Here is a 17,110-nt window from a genome sequence, read left to right as displayed (position 1 = left end):
GAATTTAGGGACCGTCTGTAAAGTTACATACAACATTGGTAACGTTATTCACGTTTCAAACTTCAATAGCATTTGAAGAGAATGACAGTCATAAAAAGACTGTAAAGTGTTCATCTAGGTGTCAGGTATGATGCACACATTTTGATATTTAATAAAATAAACTGTCAAATCATATGGAAATATGGATATGCATTATTTCACTAGGATACTGTTTGGGCTCTAACACAAAATATGCTAGATTTAAATGTGTCTGATAGAACACTGATGAGAATATTGCTTGGGAATATATTTACAGTGATAATATTAGAGATTATATTTACGACAAATTATTATTATTTATGTGTTATGCGTTGCTATTGATGACGGCCATTAAGGAAGGAAATCCCACAGAATCTAGCTTAAAAAAGTGCATAGAGCTGCTTTAGTTATTTGTTGTTTGTTGAATTTCAAATATAAAACTTGTTGAAATGTTTTAAGTGTGTGCATCTGTTCTTTTTGAACACTTTCATTTCGTTTGAACAAAACCGTGATAATATTGATAACCGTGATAATTTGGGTCACTATAATCGTGATGTTAAATTTCCATACCGTTTCATCCCTAGTGTGTCCAGACTGGCGTGTTTTCAGATCATGCCAATGGAAGCTTAACTTTCATTGGAATTCATTGAAAAGTTGAAACACTCACTTTGCTCTGCACCGCATCATATAAATATCGTCATTTTGCGTCATCTGAGGATTCTGATAATTCTCTCGTCTCAGGGGGATATGAGGGGGAAAAGTACGATAATTTGAATATACTACCATTTTCTTGTACGATACAAAGCTTAATGCTAATCGCTGAAGTAACCCTTTAAAAAGAGACATTCCTAATCGTATTATATACCTTTGAATAATTTAGACACCAAAGGTTAGGGTTGTGGGTTAGTAAAGATATTTATTTGATCCAATCTATCGTTAGTAAAGAAGTTTATCTTTATTGTTTCAATGTTTTCCTCCTCTAGCTTTTTTTCTTTTTCTTTGCCTTCCTTCAGTCATAGAAATTAAATGAAATCGAAACTTTTCAGGGTTTCAGTACATATCTGTTAGTTTTGAAGCTATAAAGTAATGTGGTTCTAAATGCTGACATTGGCAATATAAACTTCTAACAGAACTGAAGCGTTTAAAATGTATAATCTTTCTCTTCATAAACGGTGTGCCCTCCCTTTTAATGTGCATCTTGCTTCCAGTATGAAATATATCAACGCAGGGATAGAAAATGAAGCCTTTAAACATTTACATTATAATGTCTTCGTCATGTATGAACACACAACACACACACACACATACACCCCACACACACACACACACTAGAGCTGTCAAGTTAACACACATCCCCTCCTGTATGCCTGTGCCCGACCTTCATAAAAAAACTATTCTGGAAATAAGAAAGAGAAAAGCACACTCTGAAATATTGAGGGCTGCAAGCTGTTCTTCAGAGTTATAGTATTCTCTGTACAGACAGTTCAGAAGGCAGATAAAGTCAACTGCTCTATGTGTGTGTGAAGGAGAGAGGACAGTATAGCAGAGAGATGAACACACAGATGGTGCTGTGATGCCTCACAGGCACATGCTACTTTGTACTTTTCCACCTTCCTCCTACACACTTGCACACAGAAAACCCAGTTTCCTTTAGATTTTGTCACACTGGTGGTTTCAAGATGAACAGCAACATAACATCTTGTTAAACTTAATGTTTTTTTGGGATGCTTAGCAAGCCACCGTATGCATGACAGAGCACAATTAGAGGTTTTGAATGTTTCAGTGAGATGATGAAAACAGTGATGCAAGCTAGAAAAGAGGAATACAATAATTCATTGTTCCATTCATTGTATCTTTATACACATTTTACAATATACATATATAATTATATAGGATATGTAATGGAGAATGTACAGTCAACCTGTCCTTTTTAGGGCTGCAACGACGCGTCGACGTCGTCGATGACGTCGACTACGAAAATACGTCGACGTGCGTGAAATGCGTCGACGCGTCGGCGGCACATTATTTACGTTCTAGAATGGAACAGAAGATCTAGAATAATGGCAGCTTCTGCTCCCGGGCATAGTGAAAATGATCATTTATCATATAAAGCCAGACCGCGACATTCAAAAGTGTGGGAGTACTTTAAACAGAAGCCGAATAAAACTGTGCTTTGTTCGCTCTGTAATGCCGGTTTCACATTGCGCGCGGTGGCAGAGCAGGTGCTGTGCGCGTGGAGAGCGGGAGCTTTCACACTGCCAGTCAGTGTTGCCAAGTCCCGGTTTTTTCCGCGGAATTGGGCTACTTCTACACTGTTGCCGCGGGCTGTGTCTCATGTCCGCGGGTTGAAGCGATCCCAATTATGTGATATTTAGCCCCGGGAATGAGAATTTTAGCCGGCAGCCCTGCAAAAAAACACACATATTTAACCCCCCGAACGCGATGTTTACCAGAGAACCTCCCCGAAACGCGATTGGGCTTGTTTTGGACTAGTTTTGAGTAACGAATGGGTGGGTTTTGTTGTGTAAACCTGGCAACCCTGCTGCCAGTGTTCTCTCGCGCAGCTGAACCGTGGCGCGTGTATTGCAACAGACGGTCACATTTTCCGGGGTTCTTCTCCGACCCCAGTACGTCTCGTGCTTTTATTTATTATGGGCTGCATATATCTGCTGTTAATGCGACCTGGTTCCGCTCTGTCCCAAACACATATGCATAATAACATGCTGTATATAGGTAGTTTGCATGATTAAAGTAACATTAAAGTTAAGATATGCCTCTAGCTTTAATCATTTAAATGTGTCTTTGAAGTTTGGGCTAAAACTTCTGGCAGCTTTAGTCGTTGTTTATGCACATGTATCTTCAAAATAGACAACTAGTTATACTATATTAAAACTATGCTGAAAGCTCCTGTATGTGAACCTTTTGCAGATAAATACAAGTGCATTTGTTTACTTTTGACACAAATCAATAAGTAAATCATACTCAACTACTATAGTAAACAACTTTTCCTAATTAGGCCTACTCTGTATACATTTTATGATGAATAGTATCATTATATATTATGTTTAAAAAGCTTCTTGTGTTCATATATTTCTTTATAAAATGGCATAGCCTACTATGTACACTACCCTTCCTGAAATACAATTAATATTGTCATCATTCATTGATTTCATGTTAAAATAATATACAAATTCACTACCCTCTTTGAAGTACAATAATCAGTAAAAAAGAATCATAAGATTAATCCGGAAAAATAATCGTTAGAATAGTCGACTAATCGAAAAAATAATCGTTAGATTAGTCGACAGAAAAAATAATCGTTAGTTGCAGCTCTAGTCCTTTTTTCAAATTATACTCTGACAAAGTCATTAGGAGAGATGGGGGGGGTTATATTTTGTGATTATGACTTGCTCATGGTAAACTCTTCTGCTTATTACACTGGTACTTACCAAATGAATAAATAAAAAGCCATGAAATATTGATTTGAGTTTATTTTATTGTGTGAGAAGAAAGAGTGCAGGGATATGGGAGACATGGAACTAGCACAGCTCTGTAGAACAAAACTTATCAGAGAATATGGTCCTTATATATATGGAGAATATGGTGAAAACGACAGTTTCTTTCAGTTTTTACCTTCCATTTGTGTTCATGGTCATCCAGTTTGAAATGTTGACTACAAATACAAAGGTTTTTCCGATTTTACGCTGCGCATTTTCTCCATGTTTACGATTCTTTGCTGCCTAATTCTTGCACCCGGGAACAATACAAGCGGACACCATTCTGACTAAAAGTTTGCTAAGAATTGTTTCCTACTAAAGCAAGGTGGTATTTTCTACTAAAGCAGACTGGGGGGAGTGGCATTGTATGGCAACATGCCCAGTGCATCATGGGTATTGAAGTTTTCCTACCTATTTGGCAAAAGCAAAGACAACAGCCTTTTTTTCTCTGTTTTCTCTAGTCAGGTGGCATTGATTTAAAAATTAATTTCGCCTTTGTATTGTATAGGCAGCCAAGTTTTATTGAAAGCCTCTTTTGTACCCCTTTAAGACAGCTCTTTTAATGTAAGTAATAATATAATGTACTTTAAAATATATAAGTTCATAGTGATTTCTCAAGCTCCCCCTAAAAATAAATAATATAATGTATATAATTATATATTGTTAAAACAATTTTCATAGAATTTTCATTTTTGGGTGAACTTTTTCATTTCTTTTTTCGGGCGTATTCGGGTGCTACATTATATCTATTGTAAAATCTGGTTCCTGAAGCAAAACCAGTTGATGATAACCACCACCATAAAACACAGTGGCACTGTAACTGTCAGGGCTTTGCTCGTCTGCTTTTTATGAAGAGGAGGAGAATACTGTTTTTCTTTTTTACCTCTTTTTCTCCATCACAACACTTCCCTCGTTCTGTTGCTTACTCGTTCGTCACTCTGTCATCTTGTGCCCTGATGACATTCCGGAAGAGTGATGAATCACATCGGAGAGAGAGAGAGAGAGAGAGAGAGAGAGAGAGAGAGAGAGAGAGAGAGAGAGAGAGAGAGAGAGAGAGAGAGAGAGGGAATTAGAAGGCTTGCAGTAAAATATAAGATGTATTATACCTGAAAAATCGACATATTTAAAAAAAATGAAGGATTTAAGTGCACAATTTTTGTGAGGGAAGGTTAAAATTAGAGCGTGCAAGTGAGAGAATGAGTGTGAGAGAAATGTAGCTAGAGATATCTGGCTGTGTGAATAGAGAGAATGTGTGTTATTGAGTTTGAAGGTGGGTGTTATTTTTTTCTTTAAGCAGAAAGAGTATTTTTAAGTGTAGACTTGAGAAGAGACTGTACTTGTGGGAGTGTTTTGATAAAAACAAGGATGTATTAAATGTCTCTTGCTAAAAAAAACCCCACTGTGCTTTGTCATTTGTTTCTGAAAAATCTCGAACCCTTTTGCGGCTGCACATCATTTACTTTAGTCCTGAACCGCTATAGATCTGGCTTCATATCTTAATGTGAAAAATCTGATAACTGATTCAACGGAGACCATTTTAGATCGAGTCACTGATTACAAAGCTCTCAATTATAATGTTGTATTATCTGTAATAACTACAAACGAATGCATTGGTCTTTCTTTTTAAATATTTTTTGCAATCGCAAATAATCTGAATTTTGACGTTGGTTTATTTTTTCATTTCTCCTTATAGATCACCAAGCAGCAGCTGCAGACCACTAAGGACCGCTTTGAGTCTTTTCTCAAAGGAGACACACAGATTGTGGCGGATGAGGCCTTCATCAATGCAGTGCAGAGCTATTTTGAGGTGAAGTATCATTGCAAGTAGAATGAAATTGACCCTTGTCATGCTCAAGTAATCATCCATGCCATTATTGGTTGCTGCTCAGCCTTTGATTTTTTTTTTTAGACATCTCTTTGGTCTCAAACCTTACCAGACTTATTTTTTTTATTAGACATGTTATTTGCTGATATTCATCTAGTATAGTATACTGATGTTAACACTACTGTTCAAAAGTTTGAGGTCAGTAATATTCAGTAAGTAAATAATGCTCTTATTTACAAACATTTATAATGGTACAAAAGAAAAGCTATTCTTTTGAACTTTATATTCCCCAAAAAATATTGAGCTTATTGAGATTTTAAAATACTGTTAAATATTTTAATATTGTTATATAATATAACTGTTTTTTGAGCACCAAATCAATATATTAGAATGATTTCTGAAGAATCATGTGACACTTAAGATGGGAGTAATGATGCTGAAAATTCAGCTTTGTCATCACATGAATAAATTACATTTTAAACATTAAAATGGGGAGAAAATAGAAAACAGGTATTTTATATTTAATATTTACAATATTGCTGTTTTACTGTATTTTTGATCAAATAAATGCAGGCTTGCTGAGCCTTAGAGACAAAAACATAAAAAAAATCTTAACAACTCCAAACTTTTGAATGATAGTGTATTAAAGTTGCATGATTAGCTTAAAATGTGCAGGACACTTCCTTTTTGTGCCTACCAGATCCTGCTATCACAAAGACAAGTGTGTTTTCCCACCAACACATATTTCAGTGATATCTGACAGGTGGTAGTGCTATTTTACGCTTGCTTCCCAAAAAAATAGCTTACAGCACCTTTAAACTGAAATCTTTTAACATTAAAAGTATTGGACATTAGGTAAAGTATTAAGACATTCAAGCAGCCAAAGATAACCTATGCTTTGCTATTAACATTTTTTCTTTCTGTGAATTCACCAAATTGTCCTCTATAGAATATGCACTCACTGAATGAATGAATGAAAATGAGTTTGTCTCTGTCCGTGTGAGGTCGTGGCATGTTAACCTCTCCTTCAGGCGATTAGCTTGGGGTAATGTTGGCAAGCAACAATATCATGAACTGGCTCCTTGATTATTGCACTGTGTGTCTTGAAATGTTGCATAGCCAGTTGAATTTACCACACCACAGATTAGTCAAAACATTTAGATGATCACATGCCTTCGTAAGTGAATTATCATGGAGATGAGAGTGCTTAAATAGCCCTTCAGGGCTCTCCTTAGCTAAAACACATCTCACATACAAGTGTTTACACATGCTCCATGACGAGATTGCTATTCTAATGGATTCAAGTATTGTGGTAAGGTCACTACATTACTACATCCTGTTGCTGCGTTTTGGGCCTCTGTGCATGCTAATTACTTATGCAATATGGCTGAAAGTGGTTATTAGAACACTTCAGACTGCCTCGCATTTAAAATCATTAATACAAATGCTTTGTGTTTAATTGTCATAGTTGTAAATAATGATTTTAATGTAGCCAGTAGCAAGATTCTCAAGAGTGTTGTACTGTATATGAGTGCTAACTGAGAAATGATTAGAAAAATAAACATATACAGTACAATAAATAAATAAATATGCATGTGTAGCACATCTGCAATGTTGTCTATTGTGCAAACAAGTCCCAGCTTTAACAGGCAACTAGTTATGAAATGGGTAATTTGTGAACTGCTAGTAATGCTCCTCTGAAACCTCTGAAATAAGACTCAAGGTTTCTGTAATGTTTCAACTAGAAAAGCCATTGCAGGGCCTGTTTGCGGAACTGTTCATTTTCAAATCAGTTTGTCATTGCAGGCCACAGAAAGAGAGGCTCACTGTAAACTGCAGTCTGGATTGGGACCAGACAGCAATTTAAAGCTCTATTTGTCTTCTTGAATGGAGAACGATAGAAGGGCTTTTAAATGGAACAGAGAAAAGCAGCTGCCAAGCACACCAATTGTTGAGAAAAAACATAAATCACGTTTTACTCTCACCTCTATAAAACCAAATGTGAAACATTGCGAATAGGAAAAGAGGAGGCAGTTGGATCTCAATAGCCATTTCAGTTGGACTAAAGAATAAAATCACAAATGTTCTCTCCCTTTACTCTGGTTTGAATTAGGAAATATCGTCTGAATAATTCAGAGAGAGAGAGAGAGAGAGAGAGACCATAGGGCTGCAACATTTTTGCCCACACTGATCCCATCATTTCAATGCAGTGAAAATTTACAGTTACCATTGCTTTCCATAGCTTTAATGGCATTGGTTATATTACTGCAGTATATCACTGTAGATGATGTTGTATCTATCACAGCATAGAATATTAAAGCAAAGCACTGAGGCATAATTTTCTCTAGCAGATTGGAGATTGAAAACACAATGAATGTTTTAAAGTCACCCAAGTGAAACTTTTTGAAGGGCAGAATTGTTTTCCTGGTTTTATCACCACCTCACCTTTTAAAGGTCCAATGAAATGGCTTGGCGAGTGCAAAATCATTTCTTACCTTGCAATTCACGCTAAGTCATAATCACCGTAGTCTCGAGATAACAACATATTCGGGGCTGTTCACGTCCTCGGGCTGGGAATTCTGCGTTTCTATGGCACCACTATCAACGCCTAAACGGTCAGGTGGTTCAGCAGTCACGTGGTACAAGTAGAAGCTCTCAAATTACAAGCTCTACAAGGACGTGAACACTTTTTACAAGTTGAAATCACGTAAATTGCTGTAATTATGACATGGCGTGCGTGAACACACTTTTATGTTAATTATATTTCCTATTGAAACAAGGAAGTTTGGATGGGACGTATCTAAGGGCCCATCCCTTTTCTTTTCTTTTCTTTTTATTGTCAGGAGTCTTTAGTTATTTACTTACATTAGAGCCATGAACCACACATGGTAGTCAGAGTCGCCAATTTTTGTTTGCTTTTATACCTTTTTTTTCGAAGAGAATAAACTTTATATATATATATATATATATATATATATATATATTATATATATATATATATATATATATATATATATATATATATATATATATATATATATATATATATATATATTTGTATATATATATATATATATATATTTGTATATTTAAAAGTGAATTAAGTCAATGTTTAGGTAGCAAATAGATTACTAAAACTAAAAATAGACTAAAGAGTCTTGAATTATTTGTTGCCTTCCCCTTGTCTGTACGCCCTGCAGGTTTTTCTAAAGAGCGACCGTGTTGCAAAAATGGTCCAAACTGGAGGCTTATCCGCTCTGGACTGTCGCGAGGTCTTCAAGCGCCACATCGAGAAACGTGTCCGAAGCCTGCCAGAGATCGATGGTCTGAGCAAGGAGACCGTGCTGAGTTCCTGGATGGCCAAGTTTGACACCATCTACCGCGGAGACGAGGACCCACGAAAGGCGCAGCAGCGCATGACAGCCAGCGCTGCTTCCGAGCTCATCCTGAGCAAAGACCAACTCTACGAGATGTTCCAGCAGATCTTGGGGATCAAGAAGTTTGAGCATCAGCTGTTGTACCAGGCTTGCCAGGTGGGTGGGAAATGAGCGGAGGAGCTATTTGAGCCAGTTGACACAACTTGACCGTGAGATGCTAGGAAAATTATTACAGTATTTTGGTTATATAAAATATTTTGGTAGAACACACAGTATGAGCTCTGAGACTTCTATTTCCTTCTTTATTTTCTTTGTTTTGCTTTGAAGGTCATTCACACAGGTTGCGATCTAGCATTCCAATTACGCTGTTGGTTTAAGGACATATGCATCAGAATGATGTTTTGGCTGTTTTATTTAAAAGTGTTGTGCATATCAAGGCTCCTGCATTCCGTTCCAAGTTTTTGCACTTGATCTTCTTTAAATGCAAATACACGTGTTGTGTTAACATCCCCTTACTGTTCACATTGTAATGTTATAGTATGATCCCAACTGAACCAAGATCTAAGTAAGGCAAAGATCCCTCATGACTACTTCAAACAACATAGTATTTTTAGATCTAAAATAATATGTTCTTCCCAAGTGAAGGACATGCTTGGTTCTATTGTCCTTGAGTTCATAATCTAATTTCCTTGCCTTACAGAAGCTTCAATGCTGGCACAGTTATATTTGTCTAGAAGTACAGAAATTACTGTATTTGGAGGATAAAAAGAGTAATCAAGAGAAATTTGCATGTGTGGATTGCAGAAAGGAATACAGTTTTCTGGGGGTTTTAAAGTCGTGCTTGATTGTGGTTGATGTAGTGCAAAAGTTACAGCTTTTCCCAAACACTACCCCTGTCTTCCATTGTTAGACGAAACAGGTTGTTCCACCACAAACTGTCACCATTGTCTGAGCCAGAAGTTCATTCTTTCAGAAGTTAATTTGAAGTTGTCTCCTCACATTAAACTGTGTTATGAGAATGTATTTTAACATAAAAAAATTATACACACATCACCTTAAGACAGCAATCGTTAAAAGGTGCTAAGCCAAAAGGTACAGCCGTATGAAAACACTTATTAAGCAATGGGCTTAAATATTTCTTCATATTTTAGCTCTTTTTCCTCAGTTATATTGAGAGAGATATTATCTGAGCCTCCACCATTAAATCTCTCTCTTTCAAATGTGCTTTGAAGATGGCTAACCCACTTTTGCTTTTCTACTTTTCCTGCTAGCTCAGACTTCAGGGTGGGGAATTAGCATACAGTCTCCCCATGTTTGTCACTCTGAAAGCCAAAAAACACAGCTAAAGTGACAGAAAATCAGTGTTTGTTCATTTTGTTCTTATTGGATCTTATATTACTCAGACGGGATGCTACAGAGCATTTACTTGAGACTAAGTTTATTTCCTAATTAAACGTCCTCCATTTGTAAAAATGGGCAAATAGGCATTTGTTGAAAGCACTTAAGGGATCCATAACACATTGAAAAATGCCTTCAGGGAAACGTGATGTAAGAAATCGTTAATATATCAACTGGTCTTCTCGATAGATGGACAAACAGTCAGAGAAGGGAGGAGGGATGTTGTAAAAATCTCAGCATAAAATCTCTTCAGCCCTGCCAGTGTTCGTGTCAGTGTATTCAAAACATCACAGTGCTGGCAGGGGCAAAATTGCTGCATCTGCCAGCAAATAAGCCCACAACCAGCATTTTTCTCCATTTCTGTTTGACAAGTATACCTGCAAGCACTGTTCATGTGACAAACAAACAATGTTTTGCCTCTGATTTTCTGCCAGTTTCATAGGCGCTTTTTTATATCGCTGATTTCGGATGGTACTACATACACTTACAGGAGTAAGGGTGGTTCGCCTACAGTGGTTCAGGCTGCAGGGTTGCCGAATGACAACGTTATCAGCAAGATGATAGTAAACTGTACATTTCTCGTCTTTTACAACCCACTGCTACTTATACCAACAACGGAAATAAACGCAAAATCTGGTTATGGTTACACTTAAAATAGTTACAAAATAGAAGTATGAGATGATAAAAACTCTGTACCATTAATCGTACCCAGCATGAATAGAATGTTACCTGAGGGATAGAAAGTGAGAGAGAGTTAGAGACTGGCTTTAGAAAAGAGAAAGCCAAAGAGCCGTTCCCAAGAAGAGAGAGAGCCAGAGCAACAGTTACAATCTTCTTTTATCCATTCCTTGACCATGTGACTGAAACCCAAACGTGAAACATTCACACTGACCAATCAGATAATTTCAACTTCCCCCATTGTACTAAAGGTATGACAAACCTTTATTAAACTTTTCCTATCAACATCTCTTTGCCTTTAGGAATTCCAAATGGCCCTTGTGATAAGAAAGATGGGGGTTAAAACAAAGCAAATGTCTTTGTTCAATTTCAAATATCTTTGATTATTTTCAATCCTACGCAGGATTAGCTGAAAGTTCTGTCATCATTTAATCAGACTTATGTGCTCATCACCCGTGTGATCTTCTGGGGAATGAACCAGAATGTTCATGCTGCTTTTTTCCATACAATGTCAATGTTATACAAAGACATAAAAGGTAAAGTTTAAAGATTAAACAAACTATACTTAACAACAAAAGATTAAAAGGAAAAAGATTAATTCTTTTATTCAGCAAGGATACAATAAATAGTTCAAAAGTGATGGTAAAGACTTCGTTATTACCAAAAATATCTATTCTCAAATAAATGCTGTACTTTTGAACTTTCTATTCATCAAAGAATCTTGAAAAAATGATCACGGTTTCCACAAAAATATTAAGCAGCATTTTAAACATTGATAATTATAAAAAAAATGTTTTCTTGAGTAGCAAATCAGCATATTAAAGGACAGTGTTGGGGAAAGTTACTTTGAAAAGTAATGCATTACAATATTGCGTTACTCCATTAAAAAGTAACTAATTGAGTTACTTATTTACTTTTTAAGAAAAGTAATGTGTTACATTACTTTTGTAAGACATTACTGTAATGCATTACTTATTGTGTGTTACATTACTTTTGTAAGACATTACTGTAATGCATTACTTATTGTGTGTTACATTACTTTTGTAAGACATTACTGTAATGCATTACTTATTGTGTGTTACATTACTTTTGCATTACTTTTTCTCGCTTGTTTTTTTTTTTATAACAAAAAAGTTCTAATTTTGTGCAAATGTAAAGACCTCTTCATACCAAACTTGAAATAGTAAGCCTCAGGCTGAGGTGAAAATGCAAATTCACGCATGTACAGTAGAGGGCACAGCTCGAAAACAAACCTTTCAGCTATGCTGCCATTCTGGATAATGGAAGAAAAAGTTGTACCAATAAAAACAAAAAATCTAGTAATTTTTGCTCATGGTTTAACTGAATCATCGAAGGTTAGGAGCAAGACATTGTTCGATAAAGGTAGATTAAATGTATAATAATATATGTTTTATCTCATATTTAATTTGCATAGTACTCTGATTTTGCATTTGACTGATTTTATTCATCAGTACTGAATCTTTATTGTGCAAGTGAGATGAATAAATGCCCAATTTTAAATGTTCACACACAATGCCTCTGCACTTACTCTCGATTTCTCTCAACATGGGGACAGGAGAGCTGTAGTCAAATAAATGTGAAAAATTAACTTGCATTACTTTTTTTAAAAATTAACTCAGATATTTTGTTGTAAATTTTAAAAGTAATGTGTTACTTTACTAGTTACTTGAAAAAGTAATCTGATTATGTAACTCAAGTTACTTGTAATGCGTTACCCCCAACACTGTTAAAGGGGACCTATTATGCCCATTTTTACAGGATGTAATTTAAGTCTCAGGTGTCCCCAGATTGTATCTATGAAGTTTCAGCTTAAAATACCTCACAGATCATTTATAAATCCATGTTGTAAATACCCATTTCTGACTACAGTCAAGAACAGGCTGTTTTCGTGTATGTGCCTTTAAATGCAAATGATTTGCTGTGTGCCGCCCCCTCTCCACACAGTTCTTGCCTCAATCGGATTCTCTGCCAAATACTAACAAGACATCTGCTTGGTTTAGATTTTTTTAATTCACGTGCTTGCAGAGAAAGGCTTACCAAAACAAAGTTACTGGGTTGTTCTTTTTTAAGTTTCGTGGGTTGGCAGATGCACCGGGACCCGATTATAGCATTTTAAACACTCTTTAAAATCTGAAGACTGGTGTAATGCTGCTGAAAATGCAGCTTTGATCACAGTTATAGCCTAAATTACATTTTGAAATGTATTAAAATAGAAAACAGTTTTAAATTGTAATATTATTTCACAGTATCACAATTTTTACTGTAATTTTGATCAAATAAATGGAGACTTTATGGAGAAAATAGAGACTTTTTTCAAAAACATTAAACTCAAACTTTTAATCGCTAAAGTGCCTAGGACCTTATGTAATGATTGAAATTCATTAATAGGCTTAGTGAATACAAAAAGAAAGGGTCATAAATCTATAGCTTCAGGATTTTGGCTTATAAGAGATAATTTTACAGCATCCTCCAAGGCATATACTTCCTGGTGTAGATGGAGAACTCCATGACACAGCTAAAAGCTATTTAAAACCCACATTGAATACATCACAGGCGTACCATTTAGGATGACTCAGAGGCTAGGGTGTCATATCATCCTGTCGGCTAGTTATTTTATGATCAAAAAGCCCTTGTAATTGCTTTGGGAGATCATAAATTAGGTGGTTAATGAATACTGATTTATACTAGCTTTGAATTTGATTGAAATGTTACGTAATTTTTTTGATGATTTCGGAAATACAACTTGCACTCTCAGCTGATTTCAAAGCAGGCGATAGGTTGGAATACACATCGGAAACGTGTTTACCATGAGTTTGTTTATGCATTAAACAAGAATCGATTGGGCCACTCCACATCAAACCAAGCATATTTTGCTTTTGTAGAGTTACGAAATGCCTCTCTCTTGCTCTTTCCCTTTATCCTCAGGAAGGACTCTGTTGTGTGGGTCGTAAGGCCATGTGTGGGAGGCGTTTTCTCTTGGCTGCCAAAAGATGCTTCATACACCACCTGCAGTGTATTTAATGAAAGCACAATCACACATAATTGGCAAAAATTGTCTGGCGCTCTGTGCATTCAGCTGGAGCAACTGCGCTGTTGACTGCCCTGAACATACACACACCCATCTTTGCAAATAAAAACCAGCGATCCATTGCATTAACTTCACGGCCAGCCTTTCCCCTGGCTCTGTTTTCAATTTTTTCAGAGGAAATCATACATACAGCCACCAAAAATTAATTGGACACTTAAAATGTCTAAATAATAACAGCAGAACATCAAACCAAGTTACATCTGAAAACAAATAATGCAAGACTCGATGCTTTTTACTTTTACAAATTTTGGTAACACTTTATTTTAGTGTTCTTGTTACACGCGTTAAATGTAGTTACTTTAGTAATATAACTATAAATTATGCTAAGTGTTACCCAATTTTTTTTATTTTGTCTTTGAAATGTGACTTGGTTTGATATTGTCTTATCTAATACAGTGGCAGAAGTACAAGTACAGGCTTGTTTTGGGCTTACTGTGTGTTCAGATTTACTGCATACTTCAACAGCAAACATTGCAAGCCATTTGAATGCAGAGGTACTGAACCATCTCAAAAAGAGCGTTATTATCAGCCATTTGTGCATTAATAAACAGAAACCTTTTACAGGAAACCTGTCAAATTAGGATGGATGAGTATGAGTGTAGGATTGCTTTCTGATTATTTCGCCAAGCAATGGTTAATGAATCGTGGCGGGCAGTTGTGGCGGTAGTGTTTTGTCAAATAATTTTGCAAACAAAAGCAGCGGAGATGGAGCATTTAATGTTTGCCGGTGCCATAGCGACGGAAAGCAAAGTCAACATGTCCTACTATAAGGCAACATTACTATTAGTCATACAGACAACATGAAACCGCATTTTATGGGTAGCATGTTGGGATTCAGTTATCATAGAAGATATTTTTGGATTACTTTGAAATATTACTGCTCGAATCACTTCTAAGTGAAGTTAAATTAGACTTAGAAAAGAGTGAATGTCCTGTGAACTGTAGTTAGTGCTAGCTCATAAACTGGTCCATTCACGCTCATCTCCCTGCAGTCACAAATAGATTTTCTCTGTGATGCACACCTCTGGTGCTCTCAAGAGCCTTCTCATTGAATTACTGAATAGATTCATTCAGCCTTTCCTGTTTCTTCTCTCTCATTGTTGTCTGTTCTTTGTTGTTTAGGGGATATGTATAACTTTGAATGCTGGCTTCTCTGACAGCTTAGAAAATATATGTAAAGAACTGTCTGATGGTATTTACAATCTAGATAGATGTATAGGGCTGCACAATATTGGAAAAAATCTCATTGTATTGTGATATTTTGCTTTTCTGCAATATACACTGCGCCTTGAATAGCAATATTTGGAAGAATTAGTCTTTCTAGAATTATTGGGGTTAATTTGTTGAACAATTTGGAAAAAAGGTTTACATTTTGAGTACGATTATTGGCAAATAAATATTTTTACAGGATTTATTTTATGTGCCTGCACATATGCAGTTCATGATACAGTGTTTCAGTGTCTCAGAGCAGCTCGATTCACAGTAAATGAACAAAGCTGATCTGAGACGATGAAACACTTGTAGTGCATATGAAAAAATATTATCGTATCGGTGGACAGGCTTAACAAAATGACGGCCGCGGTTCTGCGTGCTACTTGTAAACAAAGAAGCTGGCGAACAGTGGCCTTTCGAATCGGCTGTGGCCGCGACTCTGGAAGACTTGGAGTTAAGCTTTTCTTTGAGAAAAGAACAATGAATGGCACTGAAGTCATTCTTCAGAAAGGAAGAGGTGTTCAGAGTTTTGCCGACCGGATACGGCGAAAGTTTAATCTATCAACTAGCTCCGCTTCACCTTCTTCGTTGCTCTGGTCGGTTGTAGCGCTATCCTATTGCGTGCAGGGGGAATTTGAAAGACAACCGTTTATCCCGCCCCTCGGATTGAGCCCTGCCAATGGTGTGTTCCCAGACCCAACACCTTGATGTGGGTCTGGCTTGTCAGGCTAGGCAGTGATCTGTCAGACTTCCTCTCTCTCTCTTCTTTCTCTCTCTGAAAGCTCCTTTAATTTGTCAGGCCCATTGCTTTGCATTTAAAGCTCCTGTTCATCTCCTCAAAAGCAATTCGAAAACTTGATACAACCCATAGCAGTCCAGCTGACCCAACAACAAAGACAGTTTCTTAGTGTGTGTTGGAAACAGTAACAGTGCAGAAATAGAGAAAAAGAGAGGTTGGTTCATTGCTGCCGGTGACAGGAGCTGATTATGTGCTCCACTAATCAACAGCTCAGAATGAACCAGCAGGGTTACAGCGCACACACTGCAAATTATCATTCATATTTCTATGCTATCATGCACCGAAACGATGCATTTGTTCTATATAATAATGTGCATAATTGGTTGTCTTTTTTCCTCATTGTCCCTCAAAAGAATGTGTCTGCCTCTGCCCTTTTTAAAAGAACAGTTCTAATGTACTGTCCCTTCATTATTTTAGAGTACACGACGAACTGCGGCATATTTGACACTTAACTATTAATATGGAAACCATCAGTCAGCGTATATCTCTGTCTACGTGTCTCTTTTTTCCTTTCTCACTTACTTTTCTTTCTGTCTTAAGGCATTTTACACAGTAGCATGTAAGTGATAGGTAATAAAATAACACATGCAACTAAATCGCTCCCATTATAATCATTGAAGTGGTCTACTCTGGAAGCATTTATTGCATTCATCTTTTTGTTTTTGGCACAGCTACTCCAGCCATTTTTTTTTTTTGCCATTCGATTGAAATAAAATTATTTTAGTAATGTGATGTTTCGCATTTCTGGTCTACTAATTAAAACAATGTTTTCATTTATATGCAGTTGTAAATTTAGTGTGTTATAGTTGATAAAGGATAACTTAGTGTTTCGTATAAATGAATTAAGAATGAATGTGTCATTGTTTGTCACACTCCCGTTCTATTCTTCGTTTATCATTTTCAGTAAAGTGAGTACATGTCAATCTATCTGTAACAGAAAAAGCAATAGTGGCACATGGTAAAAACATTGTTACTTACATTACTGTCAGATCCAATATAGCCAGCACTCAGCACTGCATCTTACTCTCTGAAAAGCCTGCGTTGAAATGTGTCTTGTTTAAAAACGAATCTGCAGTAAAATGAAGCGAACAAACGAATATTGTCTTACTGATGCAATCTGGAGCTTTCTCAATGTTAGGATCAAAAGGACAGCAATGCTATGCAAAGACTGTTTCCCACTTGGCACTGCAAAACATC

The 17,110-nt window shown here is 36.5% G+C and overlaps 1 protein-coding gene across 1 annotated transcript in view; it reads left to right on the top strand.

Moving 5' to 3' along the window:
- The window catches only part of cadpsb (Ca2+-dependent activator protein for secretion b), a 99,326-nt gene that overhangs the window by 22,508 nt on the left and 59,708 nt on the right, over positions 1 to 17,110 (top strand). Inside the window, exons 2-3 of the mRNA XM_079840185.1 lie at positions 5,209 to 5,322; positions 8,541 to 8,873. Coding sequence (XP_079696311.1) covers positions 5,209 to 5,322; positions 8,541 to 8,873 — 447 coding nt within the window. The remainder of the gene's footprint in view (positions 1 to 5,208; positions 5,323 to 8,540; positions 8,874 to 17,110) is intronic.

Source organism: Gobio gobio (assembly GCF_949357685.1).
Source record: "Gobio gobio genome assembly, chromosome: 17".
Lineage (NCBI taxonomy): Eukaryota > Metazoa > Chordata > Actinopteri > Cypriniformes > Gobionidae > Gobio > Gobio gobio.
This window is presented reverse-complemented; position numbering and strand designations above follow the sequence as displayed.